This window comes from Chroicocephalus ridibundus, chromosome 1 (assembly GCF_963924245.1).
Source record: "Chroicocephalus ridibundus chromosome 1, bChrRid1.1, whole genome shotgun sequence".
Classification (NCBI taxonomy): Eukaryota; Metazoa; Chordata; class Aves; order Charadriiformes; family Laridae; genus Chroicocephalus; species Chroicocephalus ridibundus.
Window position 1 is genome coordinate 69,199,241 of NC_086284.1, and position 26,928 is coordinate 69,226,168.

General features: G+C 45.7%; 1 protein-coding gene across 4 annotated transcripts; it reads left to right on the plus strand.

Annotated features, from left to right (window-relative positions):
• Positions 1-14,295: 14,295 nt before the first annotated feature.
• CHAMP1 (chromosome alignment maintaining phosphoprotein 1) lies at positions 14,296-26,535 on the plus strand. 4 transcript variants are annotated; one of them, XM_063338460.1, is made up of 3 exons: positions 14,303-14,423; positions 14,822-14,987; positions 22,824-26,535. In XM_063338460.1, the coding sequence occupies exon 3, from the start codon at positions 22,885-22,887 to the stop codon at positions 25,747-25,749; it is 2,865 nt and encodes a 954-aa protein (XP_063194530.1). In that variant the 5' UTR covers positions 14,303-14,423; positions 14,822-14,987; positions 22,824-22,884; the 3' UTR covers positions 25,750-26,535. The 4 variants fall into 4 exon arrangements, with proteins under 4 accessions (XP_063194538.1, XP_063194530.1, XP_063194546.1 ...); XM_063338468.1 differs by lacking the exon at positions 14,822-14,987 and having other exon boundaries at positions 14,296-14,423; XM_063338476.1 differs by lacking the exons at positions 14,303-14,423; positions 14,822-14,987 and adding an exon at positions 14,527-14,616.
• The last annotated feature ends 393 nt before the right edge of the window (positions 26,536-26,928 follow it).

Here is a 26,928-nt window from a genome sequence, read left to right on the forward strand (position 1 = left end):
TGGCCATCTCGGGCAGGGCCAGCAGGACGGCTCAGTGCCTGTGGGAGGAGGGATTGGGTTTGGGATGGGGGCTTGTACAGCTGTAGCTGTAGGGAAGACTGCGCCCCTCACCCCACCGGGGCTCGGGGGGCACTGCCCGCTGGCAGCGAGCGTCTACCTCATGGTAACGCTGCAAAATATGATGGCCAAAGCAGCCGAATGCAATTCCAAGTCCCTGCCCCGATCTCTCCTGCACGGGGATGCAGCAGGGCCCGAGCCTGCTCTCCTCGCCGGGGCGGCCAGGAGGGAGGAGCTGCCGCCTGCCCCGCGCTTCTCCAGATGACACTGAATAAATGCCTGTCTTTGTGCAAACTCAGCCTGGCGTGAGAGCTTTATGGCCACAATAGTAACTTTGTTTTGCAAATTCGGCTTTGCTGAAAGGAGATACAGCATCCCTGCGGAATGGGAATTGGGGCTGGTTACGTCGCAGCTGACTTCGCTGCCATCTGCTTTCTCGCTTTTAAAATATAATGCCCTAAATTTAATAAACAACTTCACCAGCTTGATAGCTTCCCTGAATGCCTGTTGCCCTGTTTCTTATTGAGTGCTGAGGTCATCCACTTTTTGCAATATGGAAATCCCCCTGTGTCAAACTGGAACTGGGCTCCAGTCTGTCACAAACTATTGTGTTAGAGAAAACTGAGGTGGAACGTAAATATTCAGTACAAAAACCTGCATTCGTGCCTGTTGCAGTTTTATAGAGAAGCTTATTCAACTCCAAAACATCGTTCTGACAACTGCAGATGCAGTTTTTAAGCAAATTCTGCTGCTTCTTTTCATTTAAAATCAAATGCCTGTAAGTTGTTTTCAGAGAGTCCGTGGAGGTCTGTGGCTCACCTCCCCGGCCGTGGTGGGCCAGCACCGCTCTAGTGCCACAGGCAGCTTCTCTGTTAGCCTTTATTTGCAGTATTAGTCCTGAATGGCCCAAACAAAGATGTGAATACAATTTGTGGCAAAAACCACTGACTATGTAAAAAATTGGATTGAATTTCAAAATAAAGCAGGCTTAAAAAGGAAAAAAAAAATCAATCTAACTTAGTACTCTCCCCCCGCATCTGATGTAATATAAAATGTTAAAAATCAGCTGGAAATGTGACTAGCGAGTTGCTGGTGCTGTCTGAGTCTCCAATGATGAGAGGAGAAACTTAAAATTCTCCAGTTATTATTATTTATTTATAACTGTTTCCTCTGACAGAAAGAATATGTGAAGCAAATGGGAAACCTATTGAGCCTTACCTGACAAATTCCAAGTGACGTAAAAGAATGCGCCCTGTCTTCTCTGCATCCACTTGGGCTTTTCATTGAAGTTCATCGGCTTCTTGAAGACCAAAAACTTCGTCATCTTCTTACCAAGAGCTGGTTTCTCTCTTAACAGTTTTACTCTCTCCCAAATCTCTTCACTGCTGCATAACTAAAAAAATAAATGTATTCCAGATACGGATTTTGTTGTTTACACTTTGTTATGCCACATCCCGATCTCACTGAACACATCCCATTTGCATGTCTCATCTACAACTAGGTAAATACTATCAGAGGCTTATTACTGTAATGTATATAAATATAATATTTTGATTCAAATGGCCACAGGCACAGAAGACGTGGGACCGCAGTTGTGACTGCGGTGTTCTTTGCCCAATTCCAACGAGCAGCCTTGATTAGAAAAATGAAATACTCTCTGAAAGGCTAAAGACTGATGTACAGAAATGGTACATCTGGGTACAGAAATGGCATATTGACTCACGGCCAATCCATAATTGCCTCCCAGCACGTGCAGAGGCAGGAGATACAAAAAGATGAAGACGTGGGAAGCTCTTTCTTTTTGCTCTTTAAAAATTATTTATATATTTTGAAGTAAAATACAAATATTCTGCATAAAACCTGTGGGGATTTTATTTTCTTTTTAATCACAGAATCACAGACTGGTAGGGGTTGGCAGGGACCTCTGCAGATCATCTAGTCCAACCCCCCTGCCAGAGCAGGGTCACCTACAGCAGGTTGCACAGGAAGGCGTCCAGCCGGGTTTTGAATGTCTCCAGAGACACAGACTCCACCACCTCTCTGGGCAGCCTGTGCCAGTGCTCTGCCACCCTCAAAGTAAAGAAGTTCCTCCTCATGTTGAGATGGAACTTCCTGTGTTCCAGTTTGTGCCTGTTGCCGGGCACCACTGAAAAGAGTCAGGATCTCCGTTGCCAGATCTTGTGAACAGAGAGAAAAGTAACTCTAGAAGGATGCAGCTGGCCAGACAGAGGGTTTAGATTATCCACCGCATGAAGGACCCGGTCTGCTGCTACAGATTTGTGCCCGGGTCTGTCTTCTGCTACTTTCCATCTCTGGTTACCACAGAAATGCGGGTGGTTCTACTGAATGAGACTGATGTGAAGTCCCATCTTACATCATTTCTTAACAGTGAACTTGAATACAAGCACCGATATCTGACATCATTACCTGCTGGAATTTCTTGCATGTTTTTGACAGCTGTTGAAGATCATCAGCATCTAGAAACGCCAATATGTGTATAATTATGTTCTTGGGCATTCGGATGAGAAAACTGTAATGCCCCTGACATAAATTAACTGTGTACTCCAGCGTGTTGCTGCCAAAGACATTCCTCACCCTCCCTGTGGCACGAGAAAAGAAGACAGAGAAGAATAAACACAAAATAATCCTCACCAAATATGATTATTTTAAAACATGATGATGAATGCAATAAAATTGGGCTAGGAATATGTCAATATTTCAGTGTTAGGAGGAAAGAGGTTGGGACTCCAGAGGAGACCATAGATTGGGCCACTGCTGTATACGATGGTGAGAAAGAGGAAGGATGAGCTGACGACAGGCTGGATGCTGACTGTACCTGGAATTGCAGAGTTGTGGATGACCATGGTTCAAAACCTGCCTGAAGCACTGACACAGAGGTGGGGTGGTCCTGCTGGGGCCCCGCAGCCCCCATACACACTGATCAGGCAGACCCGTGACAGCCGTCCAGCAGCAAAGAGGGTCTGCAGCTGCCACAGCCATTTTTCAGCGGTGTAAAGGGAGAGGAGGGCGTTGCTGTTCAAAGTCCTTCTCTTTCACAGAGCAGAAGAGAACAGAAAGGAGATGTGGAGATGCCCTGGGTGCCGCACAGCCTCACGTTGCAGGCGTACAGCAGAAAAAATCTCCCACTCCCCCGGCTGGTCCCGGCTCCTGGCTCCGGGTCCGGCTCCAGCTCTGGACCCAGAGTACGGGGGACTGCAGGATCAAGGTTTGAATGTGCTGTTCCCAAACAAGCCATTCCCACAGCCCCAAAGGTGTTTTCCTTCCCTCTTTAGCCCTTTTGCTGGACATAACCCCCGGACAAACGCCCTACTGCTGAGGGAGAGAGGATCTGTCAGGGCCCTGGGTGTACCAAAATGACCCCGAACCCCCTCCCGCCCTGCTCCGAGGGGTTTGGCTGGCTGTGCATTTCCTGGCTTGACTTGATAAAATAGAACCATGGGATTGTTTGGGTTGGAAAAGACCTTTAAGATCATTGAGTCTAACAGTAAACCTATCACTGCTGAGTCCACCAATAAACCATGCCCCTAAGCACTATGTCTACCGGTCTTTTAAATACCTCCAGAGACGGTGCCTCAACCACTTCCCTGGGCAGCCTGTTCCAATGCTTGACAGCCCTTTTGGTGAAGAAATTTTTCCCAATATCCAGTCTAAACCTCCCCTGGTGCAACTTGAGGTCGTTTCCTCTCATCCTATCACTTGTTACTTAGGAAAAGAGAACGACTCCCACCTTGGACCTCCTCGTCCACCACAGACCCATTGGTGAGGGCAGGCCCTGGCTCCCAGCTCCCGGCTCTCCATCCTGGGGGGACCTGGCAGAGCAGCCGGGTCTCTGTCGCTCCTGCAGCTGCTACCAAAGAAAGAGGACTCGCTCCACTGACAGCAACGTTGTTTAGTTCAGAGTTGGGTGTTCTGCATCCCCTCCCCTGAAAAACTACACCTCAAGACAATCCATCGAAGTGAACTGAAATACTCAAGAGAGGTAATCTAGCCCTCCACACAGGGCAAAGTCCAAACCCATTAAAAAGGGAATATTAAATGTGATTACCTTAGGAATGGCAAATGAAAAATGGAAACACTTCCCCAGCTGAATAGACTCAGTGTTTTTTCCTGAATTTACAACATGATCCTGGAATACAAACATTAAAGTTGATTGTGTATTGAAAATGTTTAAGTTCCTTATTTAAAGATCAAATACCTAAGAAGAAAACATTTGCAAATGTGTTACATGGGATAGAAATGCATTCAATGGGTATTTAAGACATACTTCCAATGACTTATGATTTTTCCATACCTACAGTGTTAGGTAACAGGTTTATTGCTCTATTCATTACAGTCATTACCGTGTTATAAGAACAAAAAGGCAATTCCAGAAAGTAATTTAGAGGCCTAAAAGAAAGAATGAAATGAAATAAAATAGCTGTCTTTTATGATTGTACTCCATGCCTTCAAACTGTTGACATTTTCACTGAGAGAGAAACTTCGTGGGTGAATATGATAATTTTTTACATTTTGCTTAGGCAAAAAAGATCATCTAGAACTGCAAACTATATGCCAGCATCTCTCACCCTAATATGAACTGAAAGGGGGCGAGACTCATGAAATTCTAGCACGATTTCATAAATCAGGTGAAATCCCTAGCTGTAGAGAAATAAATTCTTTACAAGTTAGAAAGAAGTTTAACCATACAAAAAAGTCTCATTCACCAGACAGCTTCTAAGACTTCATGTATTCTCTGTTTGCTAGTGCAATACTTCCTCTGTAACTGCTGATCCAGCAAAAATCCTGAATGGAGTTTCTTCACCTCCTTTGGGAAAACCTTCTCTTGACTAGGTTGCAAGGGAATCCTTCAAGTACTCCAGCTCACCTACAGAAATCAACAGCGTGGAAAAAAGAATAGAAATTAACTTTGTTTGGCCAAGAAGTGTGGTGAATGGTGTACACCTGATTTATTTGGAATTAAATGAAGTGTTTGATTCCACGCTAAATGGAAATTATTAGGTGAACTATAGAAGCTGGAAACTAATTACAGAACTGCGAGTTAAGTGAAAGGGCTGGCAAACCATAGAAAGACAAAACACTTGGGATGAAACGAGAACCACAGCGGAGACAGGTTATTACCTGGCTTGGGTCAATTTTACATGCTATTTCCATCAATGACTGAGGCAGGAGTCAGCTAGTGCTATATCTGGAGTAATAAAACCAGGATAAAATGCAATAGTGCAAAATGCAAGTACCAGGCTTGGGGACGAGTGGCAAGTGTGCTTTTAACTGAAGACTTGGATGGAAACGACCAGTTGTTTTTTAAGTCAGTTGTGGGAAGAACACAATCCACACTAGGATGTGGATCTACGAAATTCAGTTACTGTCCTTGAGGGTGTCAGGCAAAATATGTCCCAGAGACCAAGGGGAAGCCTATGCCTATGAGGAGGGCAGCACACCCTCCTTGGACCTCTCCTGGGACACCTGAAAAGCTGCTTTCCCCTGCTCAGGAACGGTGCTTTCAAGCTGGAAGGAGGGAGGAGGAGATCAGGACAAAGAGGGAGGGAAGACTGAGCAAGGTCCTGGCCCCCCAGAACACATCGCACGGGAGATGGCTGATACCAGGGAAGAAGGAGGGTGGGTTTGAACTAAAGGACGCTCCTGGCACAGGAACGTTGAATGTAAGTCCTACGTGCTAAAGCAGATGAGCCTGCAGAGAAGAGGAGGTAGGCACCCAACCTGCAGTGCTGGCTTTCTCCTGCAGCATCTAGAGGTGGAAGGAACCAAAAAATTCTCCATCAACCAAGAACCATGGTTGATCGCAACACTTTCACTACACTTTCACTACATGTACAGGATTGGTTTTCTTGAAAACTTAGCCAAAACTGCTGAAAAAAATATTGCTTCTCTAAAAGCAGCCTGCGAGGTGTGACAGACCACTGCTAAATGTTACCTGATGGTACGGCTGAGCAGAGAGACAGGTACCAGCTTTTTTGAAAAAGCTAGTGGCTTTGGGTAATGTTTCAAAGTTTTTGAAGTTTATAAGCAGCTCTATTTGGGCGGGAAAGCGGTTTTGAGGGACTTCTCCGTTCCCCATAGGGTAAGTCTGGGACCCTCAGGTGGCAAATGTTGGCAGCTCCTGTATCAAACACACTTAAAATATGAGGTGATTTTTTTAAGGTGGGTAATTTCCCTTTTAAAAAATAGCTCCTTTTAAGAAGAGGAATGAAGCTCTTGTGTCCGAAGTGCTTCCAAATATATCCTTGTGCCATAAGACAGAGAAAAGTAAATTATCGCTTCCACTGAACTCTTAGCTATTTCATTTCTTGATGATGGGTGTTTAGCCTTGTCCTATTGAGATTTTTTTGTATCTGTATTGTTCTATGATGTACCATGGTTCAAACAAAACCCGTCAAGGACTTCCAAATGCCAGCAGAATGGAAGTCTCGTAGAACTCAATGCTTGAAAAAGAAATGTAAATTTGTGCTTTCTCTGGAGAAAAGTTTACTGTTAGAATCTTGCTCAGCAGGCACGAAAGAGCCTTCAATATAAAAGAAAGGATTTAAATTATGTCACTTTTCAAAACATCTTTTCGGCATTACTATAAGGCTGTTTGACAGCTTTCCAAGGTGTTGTGCAATTTTGGCACCAACAGAGATTTTCCTTTCCAGAAGCATAACAGTGCAATTAATTATTTTTTACCTTGCTGGCGTTTTTACCATCAGCGAATGCTCGGGAAGACACCTGTGTCCAGACTCATCCCACCTGCTTACCTTGCTGCGGGCGATGGTGAAGCAGTGGAAGTCTTTGCTGGGGGGATGAGACTGGCGGTGGAGCTCATGAAAGGTGTCCTGCAGAAGGGACACCATGGTGCTCGTTCCTCTGAACTTGCAAGCAGCGAAACTAACCCCCGTCTGCCAGGACCCCTGCTATGGACCCAGTGCTTCAGCTCAGCCTGCTCCCCAGGGCTATCACAGCGACAGTGTCCATGAGTCTGTGCCAGCCTGCCCAACAGGAAGGATTAACTGCCAAAGGTGCACAAGGCTTTTGGAAAGCCTGTGGCTAGAGCCACAGCCACAGCCATCACCTCCATGTACCACCGATATTCCCTGGCTGGCTTTGCAGTTACCCTACAGTGGCCGCTGGGTTAATACAGATTGATGGCTACCCCTGCCAGGCTGCTGGCTAGCACCGGCGTCACTGCAGCAAACTGCTTGAAATGCTCTACTGAAGAGAAAGGATTTCCACAAGTGTCTTTTATTTTACATGGCATGGGTAGTTCGTGTTTCTGTCAAATTGCTCTAGCTGCTGAGGGTCAGCGGAGATGAAATCCTCTGGAGTGACATCAAGATATCAAAGGCGGGGGACAGGAGACAAAGGAAGAACAGGGCTGCCTCTTAATTCAACAGCGTGATCTGATTTTTACATAGATGACTAAGGCCTCGATCCTCCAGCCAGGCGAACTTGGGTACCAACACCTGCTCACACCAAGCCGCCAGTTTGCAGGGCTTAGCCAGCGCCTGCTCCTCAGGCAGAGAGCTCTGCCCAGAGAATGCTTCTGGGAAAGGGATCATCAATTAAGTCTCTAACAATCAATCAACAAAAAGGAAGGATACTGCTGGGATCCTCCGGGTCTGAGCTGAGGGAAGCAGCCACAAAAGGCCAGTCGAGTCTCCTTCATTCGGAGCTTGCTACGTGTTTTAAACTGAAAGAGGGGAGATTTAGGTTAGATATTAGGAAGAAATTCTTTCCTGTGAGGGTGGTGAGGCACTGGAACAGGTTGCCCAGAGAAGCTGTGGATGCCCCATCCCTGGAAGTGTTCAAGGCCAGGCTGGATGGGGCTTTGAGCAGCCTGGTCTAGTGGGAGGTGTCCCTGCCCAGGGCAGGGGGTTGGAACTAGATGGTCTTTAAGGTCCCTTCCAACCTGAACCATTCTGTGATCCTATGGCATCCTGATGCTAGAGGACGGCTGAGCCCCCGGCCGAACGGGGTGCTCCTCCCCACTGACCTGCAGGGCAGGGTGCCTGGCAGGGCGTGAAGGTACTGCTATTTACTTTGGCTGCACACCGACAGTGATCCCTCTTCCACAGGTGCCAGGAACAAAGGACATTTATGAGGCAAAAAAAACGTGCTCCAAAAAATCCACAAGGGAGAGGGTATGTGTGAGAAATTTTAAACAGGTATTTTCAAATTCACAGGAGTTTTTACACATTCACCTTTTGTCTTTGTTGTATCTCGTTTGGTTGGTTTTTTTTTTAAAAAGTGCAGTAATGTAGCCAAAAGTGCGACAAAAATACAATTATTCATATTAATAATGATGATGGTTAATTATGGAAACTTATTCTGAACCAAATGCTCATGGAGATGGCTGAAGCTATTTTCACAGTATTTTCTTGACAGAAGGCATAGTAAGAAGCTCCATGTGACAAATAACTTTGAATTTTACCATTAGAAAACATTATTATTTAAAGATGTTTTCAAGAGATCAATACGAAACTACGAGTTCCACCTCTCTCATTTCCAAGGCCAAAGCTAGTTCTGCACAGATCTCAGCACGGTTAATACTATCTGGAGTCAAATCAAATCTCCAGCTGGAAACCTTTCATAAAAGACAAGTTTCTGAATGTTTGTATTAAATATGCTTTCCAGAGCCAACTGAGAATTCACAAGAACTCTCATTCTCAGAATAATAATTTTTACACTCACCTATAGTTCAGTGATGTTAATTCAGAGGACAAAAAATCCAGTCCTTAAGTATCACTTTTGCCCGCAGAGGTTTACAGCGAGGGATAGATTCTCAGCTGCTGTAAACCAGCATAACTCCACTGAAACTAATTTGTGCCTGTACTAAAAGGACGGGTCATTTGCAAAAACAGCAATCAGGAGCGTGGCCAGCAAGCCAAGCAGATTTATGGAGCAACATGAAATAGCCAGGTGACTACAGAAAGGAGGAAGCCTGGCCAACATTTTTCTAAATAGTGCTAGGAAAGTGAAGTTCAGGCACAGGTCAGGGAACGAGCTATGAGAAACGAACAACGGGGTGTAACTTTCCTTCCCTGACTATCGGATTGGGCAAAAAAATAAGAAATGGGGAACATGAATTATTTTGAAGGTCCTGCAGTTGCTGAATTAATCTGGGTCAGATATTGGTTTGAATTTTCAGTTTAAGCTCTCTCCAAAATATATCGGTCTTAAAAGTTTTTATCATTTCAGTGCTATATAACTGGACGTCAAGTAAAATGTTGTGAAGACAGTATTTTTGACTCTGTGCCCCAAGTTAGCGGAGGGTAGGGCAGTGTTTCGGGTGAAATTTCACAATATACTGAATCTGCTAATTTACTTTCCTGTAACCATTTGCTATTTGCCACTGTCGTGCTTTTCTTATGACAAGTTTCTGCAAAAAGAGAATGTAAGAATAACAGAGGAAAGGAATAATCAAAAAATTATTAAAGAAAAGGGAAATGAATTGTGACAGTAACAACTACAGTTCTGTGGAGTTTCTTTTGAAATGTTAATATTTTTGTATTACATGAGAGTGTTGAATGAATCAATGAAAAGCACCTACATCCAGCCCTAGGTGGTGTTAACTTTCAGAAGGACTTCAACAGTATTAGCAGAAATATTACAAATTTACAGAACCTGTGTAAAAACAACCCAGAACCTTTACAGATGCTAAATACACTGTAATTGCCAGTCAGGAGTTAACTAGCCTGATGTTCCTCCTATGACTCAAGAAGTGTATGCATTTGTCGTGCTGTTCAGTGATTTTTTTTCTGCAATGACCCTCCAGTCAGTTCCTCAAATTACAGCTTAAGGCTGGACATCTGAGCTTTGCTGATGAAACCTGCATCCAAGATACACTGGCCAAAAATATTTCGCAAAAGACCAATTATTTATTCAGAAGCACTAAAAAAGGTCTAATAGTCACGAGATAAAAACCAAAGGCACTAAAAATGGACATGGCCTTATGTAATGTCACTATTTCAGAACCCCTGAGAACTGGACATAAGTTTAATTTTCTCGACCATATCTTTTACCTTACCTGGTATCTGCACCTATGGTACAGTGAAGTGAATAGGCTGGGGAAGTGCTATCGTTAAGAATATGGAAGTCTAACAATAACCGCATCAATGACACATTGAATCTTTAACAGCACCGTACTAAACAAGTTCCTGCTGGCAGTCACAGGAGAGATAGAAGACTATCAGAAGTTTTATTTGTGGCTGCCTGAACTAAATATTTATATTTAAATGTCAGCCAAAATAAACAATGTGGAGGTCCTGGAACAGGCAGAACTAAACACAGCTACACAAATAATATAAAGGAGAAAATTGTCTTGGCCAAATTTCAAGAAAGTCTAACATCAAGCTTAGTCCAGCCTTGTCTAGCTCTGCTTTAGTAACCTCACAACGAAGGGAAGAAAGTTTAACTCAGAAGGACCTTTCCTGGCATCGTACGGACTGTAGCAGAAAACAGAAAGACTGAACAAGCCCCATGAACCGATCCAGTACAGCCCAGCATGGTCCAGCACTGGTGTTAAATAACATTCAGCTGACAGCCTGAAAAGCGTATGGTATTAACAAAAGGCCCACGACTACTTCCTGGATTAAACACGATCTTTTCAAGTGTTGCTGAAAATGGCTACTAGGGATTGATGGGAGAAAAACATTTATAATTTAGGAAGAAGTTTATAATTTAACATAATAGTTTAATATAATGCAGGAAGAGATACCTTGGAAGATACTGGACCTCAGAAAACCCATAAAGACATGCTGGCATTTTAAAAAAAAAAGTCATGGAACATATAGTAAGTTAATTTAGAAAAAAAGCCTTCTTCTGCTGTAAGCTAAATTAGTTTAACCTGATGTTACACCTTGAGCCTACAGAAGGGAAAGGACCCGGCTCCAAATCAATACACCCTTATTTCAATGCCTTATAAAGGTGTGTGTCTGGTATGTAAGTTCTCCTTAAACACAGACCTTTGTTTGATGCATTCATCTAACCAGAAGTACCCAGAGACACCTGAATTGCTCTGGGGTTCCTACCTGGCCTCCACCAACCATTCCAGGAGGAGCAGTTCCTCTGTGTCACACTCACTTGCCCTGTGCAGATGTCTCAGATACCCTGGGGCACTTCAAAGAGCACTCATTTTTTATCTTTAGGCAACTGAACGAGCCCATCACCAGTATGGTCAGTAAAGCCTAGGAGCTATGTAGATCGCCCTGGAGCAGGTACCTGCTCAGTTGAATAGCTCACTGGAGCTGCGCTGACAGCCACCGCGGCTCAGATGAATAGAACAGAACAGACCAGACTAGAAATTTCAGTTGGAGGAGACCTGTAACAGTCCTCCTTGCTGCGTAGTCCAACGTTAGCTCTAGCACAGAGCGGGGATGGATAATAGGGGGCGGTCTCTGGGCTGCAGGGTTGGTCTCTGTCATGGCCTGGGAAGAGTAACAGCATTGGGTTTATCTTTGGGATCTGAGTGGCAAAGGATGCATCAGGGACACCCAGCAGCTGTGCCCAGTGCACGGCCACCAAGGGCAGGGACAGCCCCCTGGGCCTCCTGGGCACAGGGACTGCTTTGGGGCCAGCAACCCAAAGACCTTCCAGCAAAGGATGCTGGGCAGAAGGGCGGTGGCTGGGGATGTGCATGGGGGACACCGTCACCCCCATGTCATGGTGCCACCGCCCGGCAGTGCAGCAGTTGCAATGCCCTGGGGCAGGATCTTCCCGTGTCCTGCTGCCAGCCTGCCTGGCTTGGCCATCAGCACAGAGCTGGCCCGGGGGCAGCCCAAAGACATCCAAGAGGAACTCCTTGAGGAGCCAGTGGAATTACTTGGAGAAGGCTGAGGGAGGAAGACTGGAGGCTGAAGGAGGCTTCTGGAGGTTCTCCGCTGCAAGACTGGCTCCTGGCGGGGCCATGTTCAAAGCTCATCTGATGAAGGGAAATCCTTTTCAGCTGGATAGCAGTGGCAAGATCAAGGGAATGCCTTCTTGAGGAGCACTGCAGAGCTCACCATCCTCGTCCTCTGTGGAGCCAGGGGCAGCGACTGTACAAAATGGGATGCAGAGATATTGCAAGGGGTCCCAGTGCTTTGGAGCACCTGCTGGTGTCCTGGCAGGTATGGGGAGGATTCTTGACTTCAAGGTAGATCATGCTGGGGGCCTTTTGCTGCTCTCAGAAGCTCCTGAGATGTCTTCAGGTTGAGGGAGAATAGGGCTTGGGCATCTGCTGGAAGATGTGACCAGCCTGTGGGACGAGGAGGCAGGTCTTGCTCACATGCTCAGGGAATAGCTGATCACTAGCTCTGGGGTCAGGAAGGAATCTTCCCCTGGGGCAGGTTGGCACTGGTCCCTGGGTTTTTTTTGCCTTCCTCTGCAGCATCAAGCATGACCACTTCCCAGGGCCCCTCTGCTCCATTTTGGCTAGGTTACTGCCTGCTGCTCATGCACCACAAAGCTAGCCTCTTGTGCCTTGCAGCTGGAGGGAGGAAGGCTTTTTTTCCCCCAAGGTGGGCTAGCAAGTGTCCCTGCATTTTTTTTGCCTTCCTCTGCCTTCCTGGGCCGTTTTGGCTAGATGCCTGCTCCCTCCTCCATGAAGGTGGCCCTTGTGCCATGCATGTGGGGGGATTCTGATACTCATTTTTCATGTTCTTGCTCTTCAGGAAAGAGGGGCTGCTTGGCCTGTATTCCTGCTGATTTCTGTAGCTCTGTGACTACAGAAGAAAAAAAAATAGAAGAAAGGAAAGAAAAAAGGAAAGAAAAAAGGAGAGGGGAAGGCAGGGGAGAAGAGAAGGAAAAAGAAGCAAGAGGAGAAAAAAGAAAGAAAAAAGAAAATAGGAAGTAAAAAAGACTAGAAAAAATAGAAAAAGAAATAAGGGAAGGGAAGGGGAGGGAAGGGAAGGGGAGGGGAGAGAGGGGAGAGAGGAAGAACGGAGGAAAGAAAGAAAGAAGGAAAGAAGACAGAAGAAAAGTGAAGTGAAAGAATAAGAAGAAAATAAGAAAAGAATAAAAGAAAAGAAAGTGAAGAAAAAAGGAAAGCAAAAAGCAAAGGAAAAAGCAGATTAAAGAGAAAAGGGAAAGAAATGGGAAAGAGGAAATGGGAAAGAGGAAGAAAAGTATGGAGAGAAGAAAAAGACAGAGAAAAGACAATATTTTCAGTAAGATGGGCCTCACAATGTTCATCCAGTCCAATTGCCTGACCACTTCAGGGCTGGCCAAAAGTTAAAGCATGGTATATTAATGGCATCGTCCAAATGTCTCTTAAACACTGGCAGGTCTGGGGCATCAACCGTCTCTCTAGGAAGCCCGTTCCAGCGTTTGGCCACCCTCTTGGTAAAGAAACGCTTCCTCATGTCCAGTCTGAACCTTCCCTGGAGTAGCTTTGAACCATTCCCACACGCCCGATCGCTGGGTACCAGGGAGAAGAGCTCAGCACCTCCCTCTCCGCTTCCCCTCCTCAGGAAGCTGCAGAGCCATGAAGTCGCCCCTCCGCCTCCTCCCCACACCAGACAGAAAGCAGACACCAGCACCCGTGTACGGTACCGAAGCTGCAGCCGAGCCTCACCCCAGACGCCGTTCAGGTGAACGCTGTGAAAGCTTCACTCGGGGAAGCCGCAACCTTTTCTGCGGCTCTGCCCCCTCACCGCACTGTTCCCCGCTCACCGGGAACCCTCCCCGGCCCCGACGAGGACACAAAGCCTTGCTGGGGGCTGACCGTGCCGACCTCCCCCGCTAACCCTGAGGAACCACCTTCCCGAGCCGCCAACCGCGCCCGGCTCCACCCGCGGGGCAGCGGGAAGCGGACGGGCCGCAACGGACCCTCCTGGCGGGGGAAAGGGCGGCTGAGAGCGGCCGCCGCCGCCGTCTGGCTGGCTGCCCCCCCGCCAACGGCCGGGGCGCGAGCCCCCTCTGGTGTGGCAGCGCCCCCTGCCGGCTAGGCGGGGCACGGAGGTGGGGGGGGGCACGTGACGCACCGCCTCGGTGGCGGGGCGGGAGGTGAGGGGGTGTTGTGGGGGCGCGGCACCCGCTCCTCCCCCCTTCCAACCCCCCCACCGCCGCCACAGCGGCGGCACGTGACTAGGCCCCGCGCGCGGCCCTGCCGGTAGAGGAGGGGCGGGGCCGCCGCCCGGCGCCGGCGCTTCCGGTTGGGCGGCGGGCTGGCCCATGGCGGTGGGCGGGGGGGGGGGGAAGCGATAAAGCGGCCGCTATTCGGCCGCGCGCCGCCTGCCTGGAGCCCCCCCCCCCCCCCCCCCCCCATTCCCTTCCCCCTCCCTTCCCCCTCCCCGCCCCTCGCGCAGCCCGCGCCCGCGAGCGCTGCCGTTGCCGCCGTTGTGGCGGGGGTGCGCCCCGCCGGCGCCTCAGCGGTGAGTGCGGGCGAGGGGAGGAGGAGGAGAAGGCGGGGGGGGGGATCCCTCTCACCGCCACCCCCGGAGGCATAGAGCGGGCGGCCGCGGCCCGCTCCCCTCCCCCTGGGCACCGGGCCTGGGCCTTCCCCTTGTCCAGCCCCCGCCGCGCCGCGGAGCGGGCGGCCCTTGCGGATCGCGCAGGCGGGCGGCGGTGGGTGCCGGGGGCGGGGGGAGACACACAACCGGCGGGGCCGCGGCTGGGGGGAGGGAGAGGGGAGGTGGTGGGGAGACCGCCCGGCGGTGCGGGAATGAATGGGCGGGCGGCCTGGGGCCCCCTGCCCCGGGGGGGGCGGCGGGTAGGGGCGAAGCCGGCTGCTCTGGAAAAGCCCGGTCCGCGGCACCCTTTCCCTCCCCAGGAGAAAGTTAAAAGCAATGGCCGGCGGAGCAGGTGGAGCACGCTGCGAGTTGTGCTTTCCCCCACGGACAGACGTCTCGGGAAAGCGAGTCGTGGCCGGGCCGTGTCGCCGGCGGGACTGCCCCCCCTCACGCGTGACAGAAATACCCGCCGGGAGGGACGGCGAGGTCGGTGAGGCCGATGGAAAGCGAAGGCTCGAAAAACATGTCGCCGGGTTGTGTCCGTACAGCGTTGGGGATGGATGAAGTGCCTCGGCTCTGAGCGGCGTTTTAGAGGCGACTTCTGAGCTGGAGGAGGCTCGTTTGTGTTGGCGGCTGGGGCTTGCAGTGGCCTCTGGCAGCTGGTGCAGGTGTTGGGAGGATTTGGTGCTTGACTGTGCAGATGGGAGCTGCCTTAGTCGGTAACAGTTCAGCACTGTTAGAAGTAAGAGGGCTAATTGGAAGCTTGACTTGTACCGAGTTGTTTATAAGTTAGGAACGTAGAGACCATGGATTTCATTTTTCACTTCCGTAAGCTCCCCTTGAACCTCATTTGCTTTCAGGACAATGTAAATGGAATTCTTTGCTTCACATCACCAAGATTCACAACCCTAATTCACAGTTCCTGACTGGATGTATGCCGTGGTGGGTCCAGTGGCACTTCGTTAACTCAGGTTCAGCACTGCAAAAAGCAAGTTTCTGGGGCCATTTTTGGACGCTATCCATGCAGCATTGTGAACTTGAGTTAGAAAGCCCCATCAGAAGAACATGACATTAATTTTTCCTACCCTGAATCTGTTATAGGTCCATTGATACTACTCTACAGTTTATACTATTGTTAGATCTTGTATTCATAACTAGTGTTGCTGTGTAGACTTGTCATTCTCTTAGCAAAGGTAGAAATTGTACAAAATAGTTGCAGTTCTGTACCCTTTGTGCTTTTTAAATCATCTGCATGTGCATCAAGTATTGTCACATTTCAACTTTCCTCTGACGCGAATCTTTCCTGGAAATACGGGACCAAATAATACAGCCATTTCCTGCCTGGATCTGGTGTCTCACGTGTTCTTACAGCGTATCTCACCGTTTCAGTGGCTGGTCAGGTCAGGGTGTTTGTACCTTTTTTAAGTGTGTAATTTTAAAGCTGTGGGTTGGCGATCATTGCTGATGGGATTTAGCCCATGTAGATGGGCTGGTAGCTGGGAGTTCAGTTGTGAGGATGCGGTCAGATTGCTGTGGACGCTGCTGGCTTAGCAGGAACACAGTGCTGCCTGTCTTGTTCTCAGTGTGTTAGACCTTACCCTCTTACCTGCCATTTGCGTTGTGAAGTGCCTGCTCTACCGCGCTCTGGGGATGTTTGTGTGCAGCTTCTTCTGGGAGCTAAACTTCTGTTTCTTTTATCAGTCACAACACAGGGATGTAGCTTCAAGAGAAGCATCGTGTTGCCACCAGACTGCCATTTACTTTTTGGCACTGCAAGAACGTGTCATTTTTCCATTTGCTTAAACACAGCAATAGTCTGGATCTGATCCTGCTAGTAGAAGCAATGATGCAGCTGTATCCAGCTTTCTTGTGCATGGAACAAACTTTACCATTGCCCCTCCTCACTGACAGAGGATCTGACTGGACTGTTTGACTGTGAGAAACTTCCAAGGCTGATGAAAATTAACAGCCATCCTTCCTGTGCAGTGGTTGTGCTTATCAGAGTAGAGGTGTGATTTGTGGTTCTCTGTAAAGATTGGAGGATTATCACAGGAAGGTTGAGCATTCATAGAAGTACAGGCTGACTTTGTCCTTTGCTTGGTGAACATAGATAGAATGGTGTCTTGAAGTTAAGTAGGAGGTCATTGGACACCTCTGCTTCCTACTGGTGTGTTGTCTGTCATTTCAAGGTTGCACTGATGGCAGCACCGTTTTTAAGTCTTAGCTCACATTGGACATAGGGAATCCAATATGGATGTAGGGAATCACAGAAAATATAGGACTTTATCCTTGAGGGCTTTCCCAGCTGTGCTGGCATCATTGATGTGTGTTGCACGTCCTTATTATCTGCTTCTGTTTTCACCAGGATTGAGTCTTTATCGAGAGGAAAAGAGGTACAGAGCCTTCTGCCAGTGAGAACCAGGACAGTCTAATTTTGAAGAACAATATGACAAACTACTTGTTGCTGTCTGTCTGAAATTCTTCATGTCATACTAAAAGCAGCCTGTAATTTTCTGTGCTCACAGGCAATCTAGATCTTTAGCTTTGAGCCCTTCATTACTCCCCTCTGGCACTTCATGACATTCACGGCTTAGCCTCTCTAGAGGAAAAATGTGGGGATATATTAAACGTTGCAACACTGAATGTAGAATGTGTTTATTAAAAATAACCAGAAATGATTAGTAGATGTGTAGCTATGAAATTGGGATGGGGTTGAGAAGTGGAGACATCTTGTTAGTTACCAGAGTTAGCGTTGTGCCATCCCCTCAGTGGATTCTTTCTTATACATGGTATCTCCTGCACATTTCTTTTCTACTGCTGGGAGGTTTTTGAGAGACTGTAGGAAGTATGGCTTAATCTTTAGTGCGATCCTCATGGATGATGGGATGCGGAATCCAGGAACTGGCTCTGAAGTGGCCAGGAAGATACCAGGAGTTCTGTCTACTTTGCACATTAGGTTAGGCCACTCCTATTGCTTGGTCAAACATAAGCGCAACAGAGATTGCTGATGCTGTTTGACTGCATTGTGGGCTTGCCCTGCAATATATGTAGCCAACTTCAGAATTTGCAGTTATCTCATTGCCTCTTACTTCTTGGGTGCTTTTTCTTTCTGCCAAATCATGACTTTGGCCTCTCAGATGCTGAGAACCAAGCAAAAAAAGTAGTGGTGATTGTTCTTTTCTTAGGTAGATATGGGTCCTCATTACCGATCCTTTTAACCTGCTGTTTTTCTGGTCTTCCTGTGGTGGAGAAGATTATGGCCAGAAATGCAGTGTAGGGAACAGAAACTGGTGTAAGAATCTTCAGCAGTTCTGTGGAGAGAGCAGGTGGTAGGAACCTTTGTACGTAGGTTCTAGACGTGTGAAAGAAAGTGGTTGGGGAGAGGTGGCTGATGGAGCAGCAGTAGAGACTGGTGGTCCCACTGCTGAGATCTCTAGGTCTCTTCAAGCAGCTTTTAACCTGAGCAATGGACATTGATCTGTGTCACTTCAGGTCAGCAAAAACCTTTAGTCAAGCTAAGATCTGAGCTAGTGCTGATGTCTGTGGATATACTGAGCTTGTAGACACTTATCTGTTCAGGTAGATTTCAGTGGAAATCTTTGTCTGGGGAAGACTCTGAATGAGTGTTGGCTGCCTTAAGCTAAAGTTTAGTATTGCAAACTCCAGAATCTTAGTTGAATCTTAGTACTTTGTCTTGAAGTGGAGACAGGACGCAGACACAGGACAAGTATAAATGCTGGACTTCAGGTTTCTGCTTCAATTGTAATGTGTTCTCAGAATAGGTAATTAGTTCTGTTTGGCTGTATTTGTTTTCTCAGTGTTGAAGCCATGAAAAGTGAGAAAAGTAGGAGGGGATGCAGAAATAGTTGTTAAGGAATGTGGTGTGCTTTGTAGTCTTAAAGTGGCATGCAGCACAGCCTCAGCTATAGCCACTGTGGCATCGCACATCCTGTAGCTGTGAGCTTGAGTAGGGGCAATGCTGAGTATCCTGTTTACAAAACACGTAGGACCTGTCAGAATGTTCCACAAAACAAAGTGGCATGGGGTCTGCACAGCAGTTGTCTGTACTTAGAGGTGTGGAAGCTTGTTAGTCCTTCCTAGGAGTCCTCAACAGGCTGAGAGGTAGTATAGCATCATCTCCCTTCTGCTGTGTTTCATGGGGGACCTGTCTCTCATGACAACTTGATCTTCATCCTGAAATTCATGCTTTCTCTCAAAGGGCTTCAGACAACTAGAATGATGTTTGGTTTTAGTATTTGGTCAAGTTCTCTGCAGCACACATGGAGCACTCTGCCAGTTTGGTAGCACCAGTTACTTTCCATATGCTTTTTATGGGCCTGAGTTGGAGCACTGCAGAGCTAGGTCCCTTTGATGTCTGTAGTAAAGCATTTGCACAGAGGGACTGTGGTCCATCTTTTTTAGTGTTGCCAAAAAGATGCCACTGAGCACAGATTTCATCACAGTTCGTGCAGGTCCAAAGCCACGGGGACCTGGATTTTGAGCATATGGTTTCTAGCCTGGCTGGCTCTGCTGGCGTGGGACTGTTTAGTGACATGCTGTTCCTCAAAACTTTCACCCAACTAGGTAAGGCAGTATCCAGCGCAAAACAAGTTCTGATGTAGGAGTTGATGGCAAAAAATGTGAAGCAGGCAGTTTTCTGTGTGACAAACCTGAGTATAGAGGAGGCGGGTAATCAGAGCTATGTGGAAACAGGGGCATTTGAGCTCAAGGTATGAAGGGATCAGGAGAGACTGACAGGAAAATCTGCTAGACTAGCTATTCAGGTATGTGCTAAGTGAACCAGCAACATTTCAGAATTTACTCCTTCAGAAGTGTTTCAGCAAATTTGCATTGACAGCATGAGTTAATAGTGGCTCAGCACTGTTCAAGTTTGTTACTGGTCTCACAGTAACTATTCTAAAACTAGATTTACTATTCATTGGAGTCACGGCCTAAGGTGCTGCAATACCAAAGAGTTGTCTTGCTCGGTAGCATGCCTCAATCAAGTAGAGATTTCAGCAGAAGAGGCAGTTTTTGAAGTGACTGCCAGCTACAGTGTACTGAAATTATAAAATTAAAAATGGTGAGTGATGGTGATGTGAGAGAAAGTATCCTCAACTCTTTAGCATTATTTCTTATGCCAGAGGCTTGAATGTCAATCTTCGGATGTCTGGAAACGAAAACGAGGAAGTAGCTTTTCCAGTTCCAGAATAACCTTTTGGTCAAAAAAGCTTAGCAGCAACTTGGACTATTTGTGGAAGACAGACGGGGACCTTTTCTCACTGTTGCATTTGGAAAGAAAGTGCAGATTGCCATTGTAAAGTAAGAAAGGACTGAATAAAAGATGAGGATGGGAGGTGGGGTGAAGTGTGGTTGAGAGGAGTGAATAACAGAAAACTCCAGAAAGGGCAACAGTTAGGTAATGTGTAAAGAGGAGGGAAATTATGAAGAGGGTAGAAGAGATTATCTGGTAAACTTCATTGTAAGCTATGATAAATTCAGTTTGAAAAAGCCTTTTTTGGTTTTCTAGAGAAAAGAAAATGGACAATTCGGGATTAACACCAATTTTGTAAGTGACAAATTCTCTTTCAGTTCTGAAAATGTGATCAGTGTAGTGTGTCCTTCATGTCCTAATGATGTTTTGCTGTGATTTGTAAAAAAAATATAAATCTTTAGCTCATATGATCAATTCATAATTTTTGGCTTTCAAGTTGAAATCTTCCTGTCTTCCCATTGCCTTGACTTCCGCAGCCAAAAAACAAACCCTAATTCCTGAAGACTTTTAGGTCTTTTGGAGTGTTAAGACATGTCTTGCTTTGGGTTTTTTCAGTTAACAAGTTGTTTGCTGTTGCAGAGATACAGACCACTGAGCGCTACCATTGTCTTTCTGTTTTGTTTTGGTCTTTTAGAGGAATATAAAGTTTGTTATAAGATGTTGGGAAGTGTTACGTGGTCAGCACCAAATGCAGAGTGAACTCCATTTTGGGTTGTCTTTCGTATGGCTGCTAATAGTGCTGGGAAACTGCAATTTATACCCAAAAGGTCCTTCCACTTCAGTATTTGTAGAGCAGTGCGATTACTTCTCATGTGTAGCTAGCCTGTGGGCAGATGCTGTTCATTTGTCTCATAGATGTAAAGCAGGATCCCTCTTAAAGCTATCTGTGATCCCACCGTGCTTCCTGATTGGAAATCTTCCTATTCCTGTGACTTAATGTGAAGTGTGTATGCATAGTGTGTGCAAAGAAGTTGTTCCATGAGCAGCTGAGCTAGTGAACCTTTATTTCTTAGAAAGATGGGGACAAACTGTTAGCAGGGCCTGTTGTGATAGGACAAGGGGCAATGGTTTTAAACTAAAATTCAGACTAGACATGAGGAAGACATTTTTTACAATGAGAGTGGTGAAATAGTGGAACAGGTTGCCCAGAGAGGTGGTAGATGTCCCATCCCTGGAAACATTCCAGGTCAGGTTGGACGGGGCTCTGAGCAACCTGATCTGCTTAAAGATGTCCCTGCTCATTGCAGGGGGCTTGGACTAGCTGACCTTTAAAGGTCCTTCCAACTCAAGCCAGTCTATGATTCTTAAGAGATTTGTGCCCTCTGCTCCTCAGCCAATCCCCCTTTCCTGTTTTTGTGGTTTGTTTTTTTTTTTTTTTTCTGTATACATGTCATCCTCTAGCAGCACTGCTAATTTACTTTTGTTCTGCCCCAAACCATCTCACTGCTGTAGCATTTGTAATTCCTTTTCTTTTTCCCTAATTACAAGCTCAATCAGACCCTGCATGTTCTGTAGGTTTTAAGACTATTCGCATACTGACCGTTTATGTACTGATTACAGGTTAAACAGAGACAGTAACTGTTAAGTGGTTCAGCCTTAGCCTCAGTGGAGGCATTTCTTTCATTCTCTGCTCAGTTCCTGATTTTCATGAAACTTGTAGAAATTTAAAATGAGACTGGATTGCTTTGTCTAATTTGATTGGCATTGACTGTAGGGCAATGTGTTTGTGTAGGCCTCATTTCCATAAGAAACCAGGGTAAAAACGCTTTAGGAATAAACTAGGAATACTTGCTTTGGATGCATATTTTTAGATTAGTTGTTAGTCTAATATATATTTAAACAGGAAAATTAATGTTAAAATGACACAAAAACTTTGTGTGTTTTGAAACAGTGTGTCTTACAAGACGCTCAAAATTAGGTTGATAGCTTAGCATGATAATCATGTAACATCTGTTAATTTGAACCTTCAAGAAAAAAGCCTGTGCATTTCACATAAGTGTCCAAATATTCCTTTTCACCGTAGAGATACCTCCCACATCTAGGTGAAAATTACTTGCAGAATGTGGTTAGAATTGGTTTGCTGGTTATTGTAGTAGTGAATCCCGGTAAACTCTGTTGGAAATAGTGGAATCTAGCCAAATCATTAAAAATTATTTGCATTTCAGATGCTGTATTTAGGTGGGGTTTTTTTTGTGTTTTGTTTTGGGTTTTTGTTTTGTTTTGTTTTAGGGTCTTACAAAAACAGTAATTTTGAGAATTTTCCATCTTTCTCTTTGGGGTGAGGCAGGCAATGTTTTGAATACAGAGGGCTGTCAACTACACCAACTGGAAAAAAGTCACTGCTGTTTTTTTAAGTAATATTTTTGTTATTAGGGCAGCAGATGAAATAATGGAATGGAAAAAATTATTTTCATAATGGATAAAGTCTTTATGAGCAGCAGCTTTTGTTTTTCATGTAATTAGTGAAAGGAAAAGAGCATTTAACAGGCGAAAACAGAGCCTAGGCTTTAGGCTGCCGTTTTCTTCTTGAAATTTTTTTGTCTTTGTAAAAACTAGCTATTTTGTTTTGAAATTTTATAATGAAAATGCAGTTTTGAAATGGCTTTATCTCAGTGCCACTGTTTCAAAGTACTTTTTGTTTTCAGTTTACATATGTAATGTAAATAAAACCACTTCAAATCTGGGAAGAAAAGACAACTGAGAAAGCAAGTCACGTTTATCAAATAAAACAAACTTATCTCTTTATCATCTGGGTTCTTTTTTTATCATTTGCCTGCAGATTTTCTTACATAGATAGGAAGGCCTGTTGTTAAATATAAGCTTTGTTTTTCAAGTTCTGCTGATGTAAAATGATGTGAAGAAATTGGAGAGACCTATATTTGGATTTCTTTATGAAGTAGTTAGTACCTTTCTTTATGAAGTAGTACTTATGCAGAAGATATGCTTTCCAAAATGGGGGGGGGAAGCACATGTGGTTATTTAGGAATGGCAAAGAGTTGAAATTAACATTGACAGATAACTATACAGATTTTTTTCCTTTATTGCAGGAACTGAAGCTTGTTCTTTAAAGGGTGCAGTGCTGTGAAAACTGTTACGGACCATAGAAAAATGGACATGTTGCAGATACTACGTAAAACCACAGAGCGCTTAGAGTGTGATCACTGCAGCTTCAGAGGAACGGACTATGAAAACATACAAATTCATATGGGTACTATACACCCAGAGTATTGTGACGAAATGGATGCTGCTGGTTTGGGTAAACTTATATTTTATCAAAAAAGCGCAAAACTGTTTCACTGTCACAAATGTTTCTTTACCAGCAAGATGTATTGCAACGTATATTATCACATCACAGCACAACATGCAGCACCTGAGAAGTGGAATGAGGAACGGAAAGAACAGGTAGAAGGAGATTCAGATTCCTCCAAAAAAAGTGTCACATTGGAGCCACAGAAACCTACCCTTTCCCCTGAGTCGCGCAAACCTGCCCTTTCTCCTGAACTCCCCAAATCTGAACCTGTTGTTTCCCCCAAGCTTCCGAAATCTTCAGGGTCTCCAGAGCCCCAGAAGCTGGCTCAGGCGACTTCCTCAGAGACAGAGAAGTCAGCCCAGGCCACGTCCCCAGATCCAGAGAAGTCATCCCGGGCCACATCTCCAGATCCAGAGAAGTTAGCCTCAGCTCTATCCCCAGACTCAGAGAAGCCGTCCCCGTCTGTGTCCCCTGACCCACAGAAGCCAGCCCCTGCTGTGTCCCCTGACCCACAGAAGCCAGCCCCTGCTATGTCCCCTGACCCACAGAAGCCAGCCCCAGCTGTGTCTCCAGAGCCCCGTCGGCATTCCCCGGCTGTGTCTCCAGAGCCCCGTCGACATTCCCCAGCAATATCTCCAGAGCCCCGTCGGCATTCCCCCGCTGTATCACCAGAGCCCCGTCGCCATTCCCCCGCTGTGTCTCCAGAGCCCCGCAGATACTCCCCAGCTGTGTCACCAGAGCCAAAGAAACCTACTCCAGCAGTATCCCCTGAACCGCGAAGGTATGCCCCAGCTGGGTCTCCTGAGCCCCGGAGGCATCCTTCTCAAATGCGTAGGCCTGCTTCTGCCTCTTCTCCTGAAACCCGGAGGCCCGCTCCTGCAGTTTCACCAGAGTCATGGAGACCTGGTCCAACCGTTTCCCCTGAGCCCTGGAGATCTACACCTCATGAGGTGCAGAAGTCTTCCACGGTTTCTCCCTGGGCTCCAAAGTCTGCCACGTCAGTGTCTGTAGAGTCCCGGAGGTCTGCCCCTGAGTCCCGAAGGCCTGGCCCTGTTGTGTCGCCGGAGCCTAGGAGGCTTGTTTCTGACTCGTGGAAATCTACATCCTTTTCTGAATCCCAGAAGTCTACTCTTGTTTCTTCTGAGCCGTGGAAACCCATCTCATCTGTTTACCCTGAAGGCTGGAAACCTGTTCTGTCCCCTGACACATGGAAGCATTCTGCCCCTGTTAATCCTGAGCTTCGAAAGTCTAGTCACACTGTTTCCTCTGACTCTTGGAAGCCTTCTTTCTTTCCTGAAGTCCGTAAGCCTGGTGCTTCGGTATCTCCTGAATCTTGGAAACTCTCTGAGTCACGGAAATCTATGTTTTTTTCTGAAACTCAGAAATCCGCTTCTGCTGCTTCCTCTGAGGTTCAGAAAAGGGGTCACTTCCCTGAACCTCGGAAAAGAGCTCTGTTCCCAGAGTCTCGTAAATCTAATCCTTCAATTTCTACTGATGCCCAGAAACGTGGTGTCTTTTCTGAGCCCCAGAATCAGGTGTCTACTTCGGCTGTTTCGACTGAAGGCCAGAAACATGCTCTGTGTTCTGAAGCCCAGAAATCAGCTCTTGTTTCTCCTGAAGTCCAGAAGCATGCCCTATTTTCTGAAGCCCAGAAACTTGTTCCCATTTCCCCTGAAGTTCAGGAGCATAGTTCCTTTCCAGAGTCTCAGAAATCTACTTCTCCTGAAATTCAGAAACATGGCCTCTTTACTGACTCCCAGAAACCTACTCCTGTTTCTCCCGAGACCCCCAAACAAGCTATTTTTACTGACTCCCAGAAATCTGCTGTTTCCCCTGATGTTCAAAAGCATGTATTTTCTGAAATGCAGAAGCCTGCTGCTGCTTTATCCTCTGATGTCCAGAGACATGCTGAAACTACTGTACCTTCTGAAATCCAGAAGAACATCCTGTTTTCCGAGCCTCACAAGTCTGCTCCGGGTTTTTCCTCTGAGCCCCAGACACCTAGTGAGTCTGGTGAGAGTGACTTTCTTTCTCACAGTTTAGATGACCAGAAACCACTGGATGATTTATTCTCACAGGATGAACAATCAATATTAGCCAAAGAATCACCAGAAGACATGTTATATTCATGCCCAAAAAAGAAGCCCAAGAAGGAAAACCAGGAGAACTCAGATTCTGAACTTAATAGCAGTGAGTGTGGAAAAACCGAGATGGACTCGATGGAGATAAAGGAGCAAGAATCCAACAGTGACCAAGAGCAATATGATATGGAGTCATCTGATTACGGAAAAGAGAGAAAAATAGATGCAACTACTCCCATGCAGCCACAGTGTGTGCTGCAGTTTACCGAGGAGAAAGAGGCTTTCATCTCCGAGGAAGAAATAGCAAAATACATGAAGCGTGGCAAGGGAAAGTATTATTGCAAAATTTGTTGCTGTCGTGCAATGAAAAAAGGTGCTGTCTTGCACCATTTAGTTAACAAGCATAATGTTCAAAGCCCATACAAATGTAAAATATGTGGCAAGGCTTTTCTCTTGGAGTCTCTTCTTAAAAACCACGTTGCTGCTCACGGTCAAAGTTTGTTGAAGTGTCCACGTTGTAATTTTGAATCAAATTTTCCCCGAGGCTTTAAGAAACATTTAACCCATTGCCAAAGCCGTCATAGTGATGATACACCTAAAAAACACTTGGACAGCCTTGAACCACTTGAAGAACAAATTTAATCTGTTTTTTTCCCTTGTGCTAGAAAAGCTGAATTTACAGAAGTGTTCAAAAGCGTTGCTGTATGTTAACCGAGTAGTTTAGCTGATCTGACAAGTCAGAAGATGCATGGTTTATTGTACTATGTTTAACTTGTCTTATAGCTGTATTACTGAAATGATTTACTTCTGAAAGTAATTTTAAATATGTGTTCATGTCTTTGTATTACCCATCAGTAGAGTCATGTTTTATTTTTCAGATGTACTATGTTTTTGAAACCAAAATGGATACAAATTAGTTTTGTAAAGATTTCTAAAACAGACAGGCAATTAAGGACTGGAGTGGCAAGCAATCCATATATTCCTGTGAAGACTGAACTTTTTTCACAATTGTTAAATGTCGTATTTTTCAAAATGTTTTTATCAAATTCTCAGAATTGAAATTCTCCCCAGATTGAATGTGAACGAGCCAGGCATGAGAAACTACCAATCCTTCTGGAATAATTCTGCCCTGAGGCTGTAATTGAGTGTGTAGTCATTCGTTGGAAATTTATTGCACTCAATTTTCTGATATACTTGTCTCAGATTTAGAAGCATCAAGGTACTTATTTTGTGATTCTGTATTTTGGCCATGTTTTAAGCATGTACTAATATACATTAAATTGATGAATTAACGTCAGACTATGTATAGCTCAACACTTCCTCTTGATGATTCAGATGTTTGTAATGTCAGAAAACCCCTAAATTACTTGTATTTGGTGAAATGTTATGCTTTAATCTTTTAACAATAAAAAGAAACCCAACTTGGCATTGGCTGTTTTTCTTTTTTTCCAAATCAAGACCAAAAGCTTTCATGTTGAACATATTGTCTTTTAAGTATCTTTAGCAACAGGAGATGTAAAATTATCCTGCAGTTCTGCTCTGAATACTTCAACTTTCCAGTCGTCAGCCTGTGAAAGCAAGGTTAGTTTAAATTTCCTGTCTGCTTCAGAAAAACACGTGTAAATGAGGGAAAGCATGGAAAACAGGAATTTGTGCATTGTTACTTAGCATGCTTGCTTTTGTGCTATTCGCATATTAACTGTTCAAAAAGCGTAAGTACGTTATAATTCATCAGGAGTGTAGATTTTAAGTGGGGGTAGCACAAGGTAAGTTTCATCCTCCTCATACTAAATTATGCCTAGACTTAAGCTGTCGTAAATA

Coding starts and splice junctions, on each gene's coding strand:
- CHAMP1 (XM_063338468.1), top strand. CDS start 22,885: ATGGACATGTTGCAGATACTACGTAAAACCACAGAGCGCTTAGAGTGT.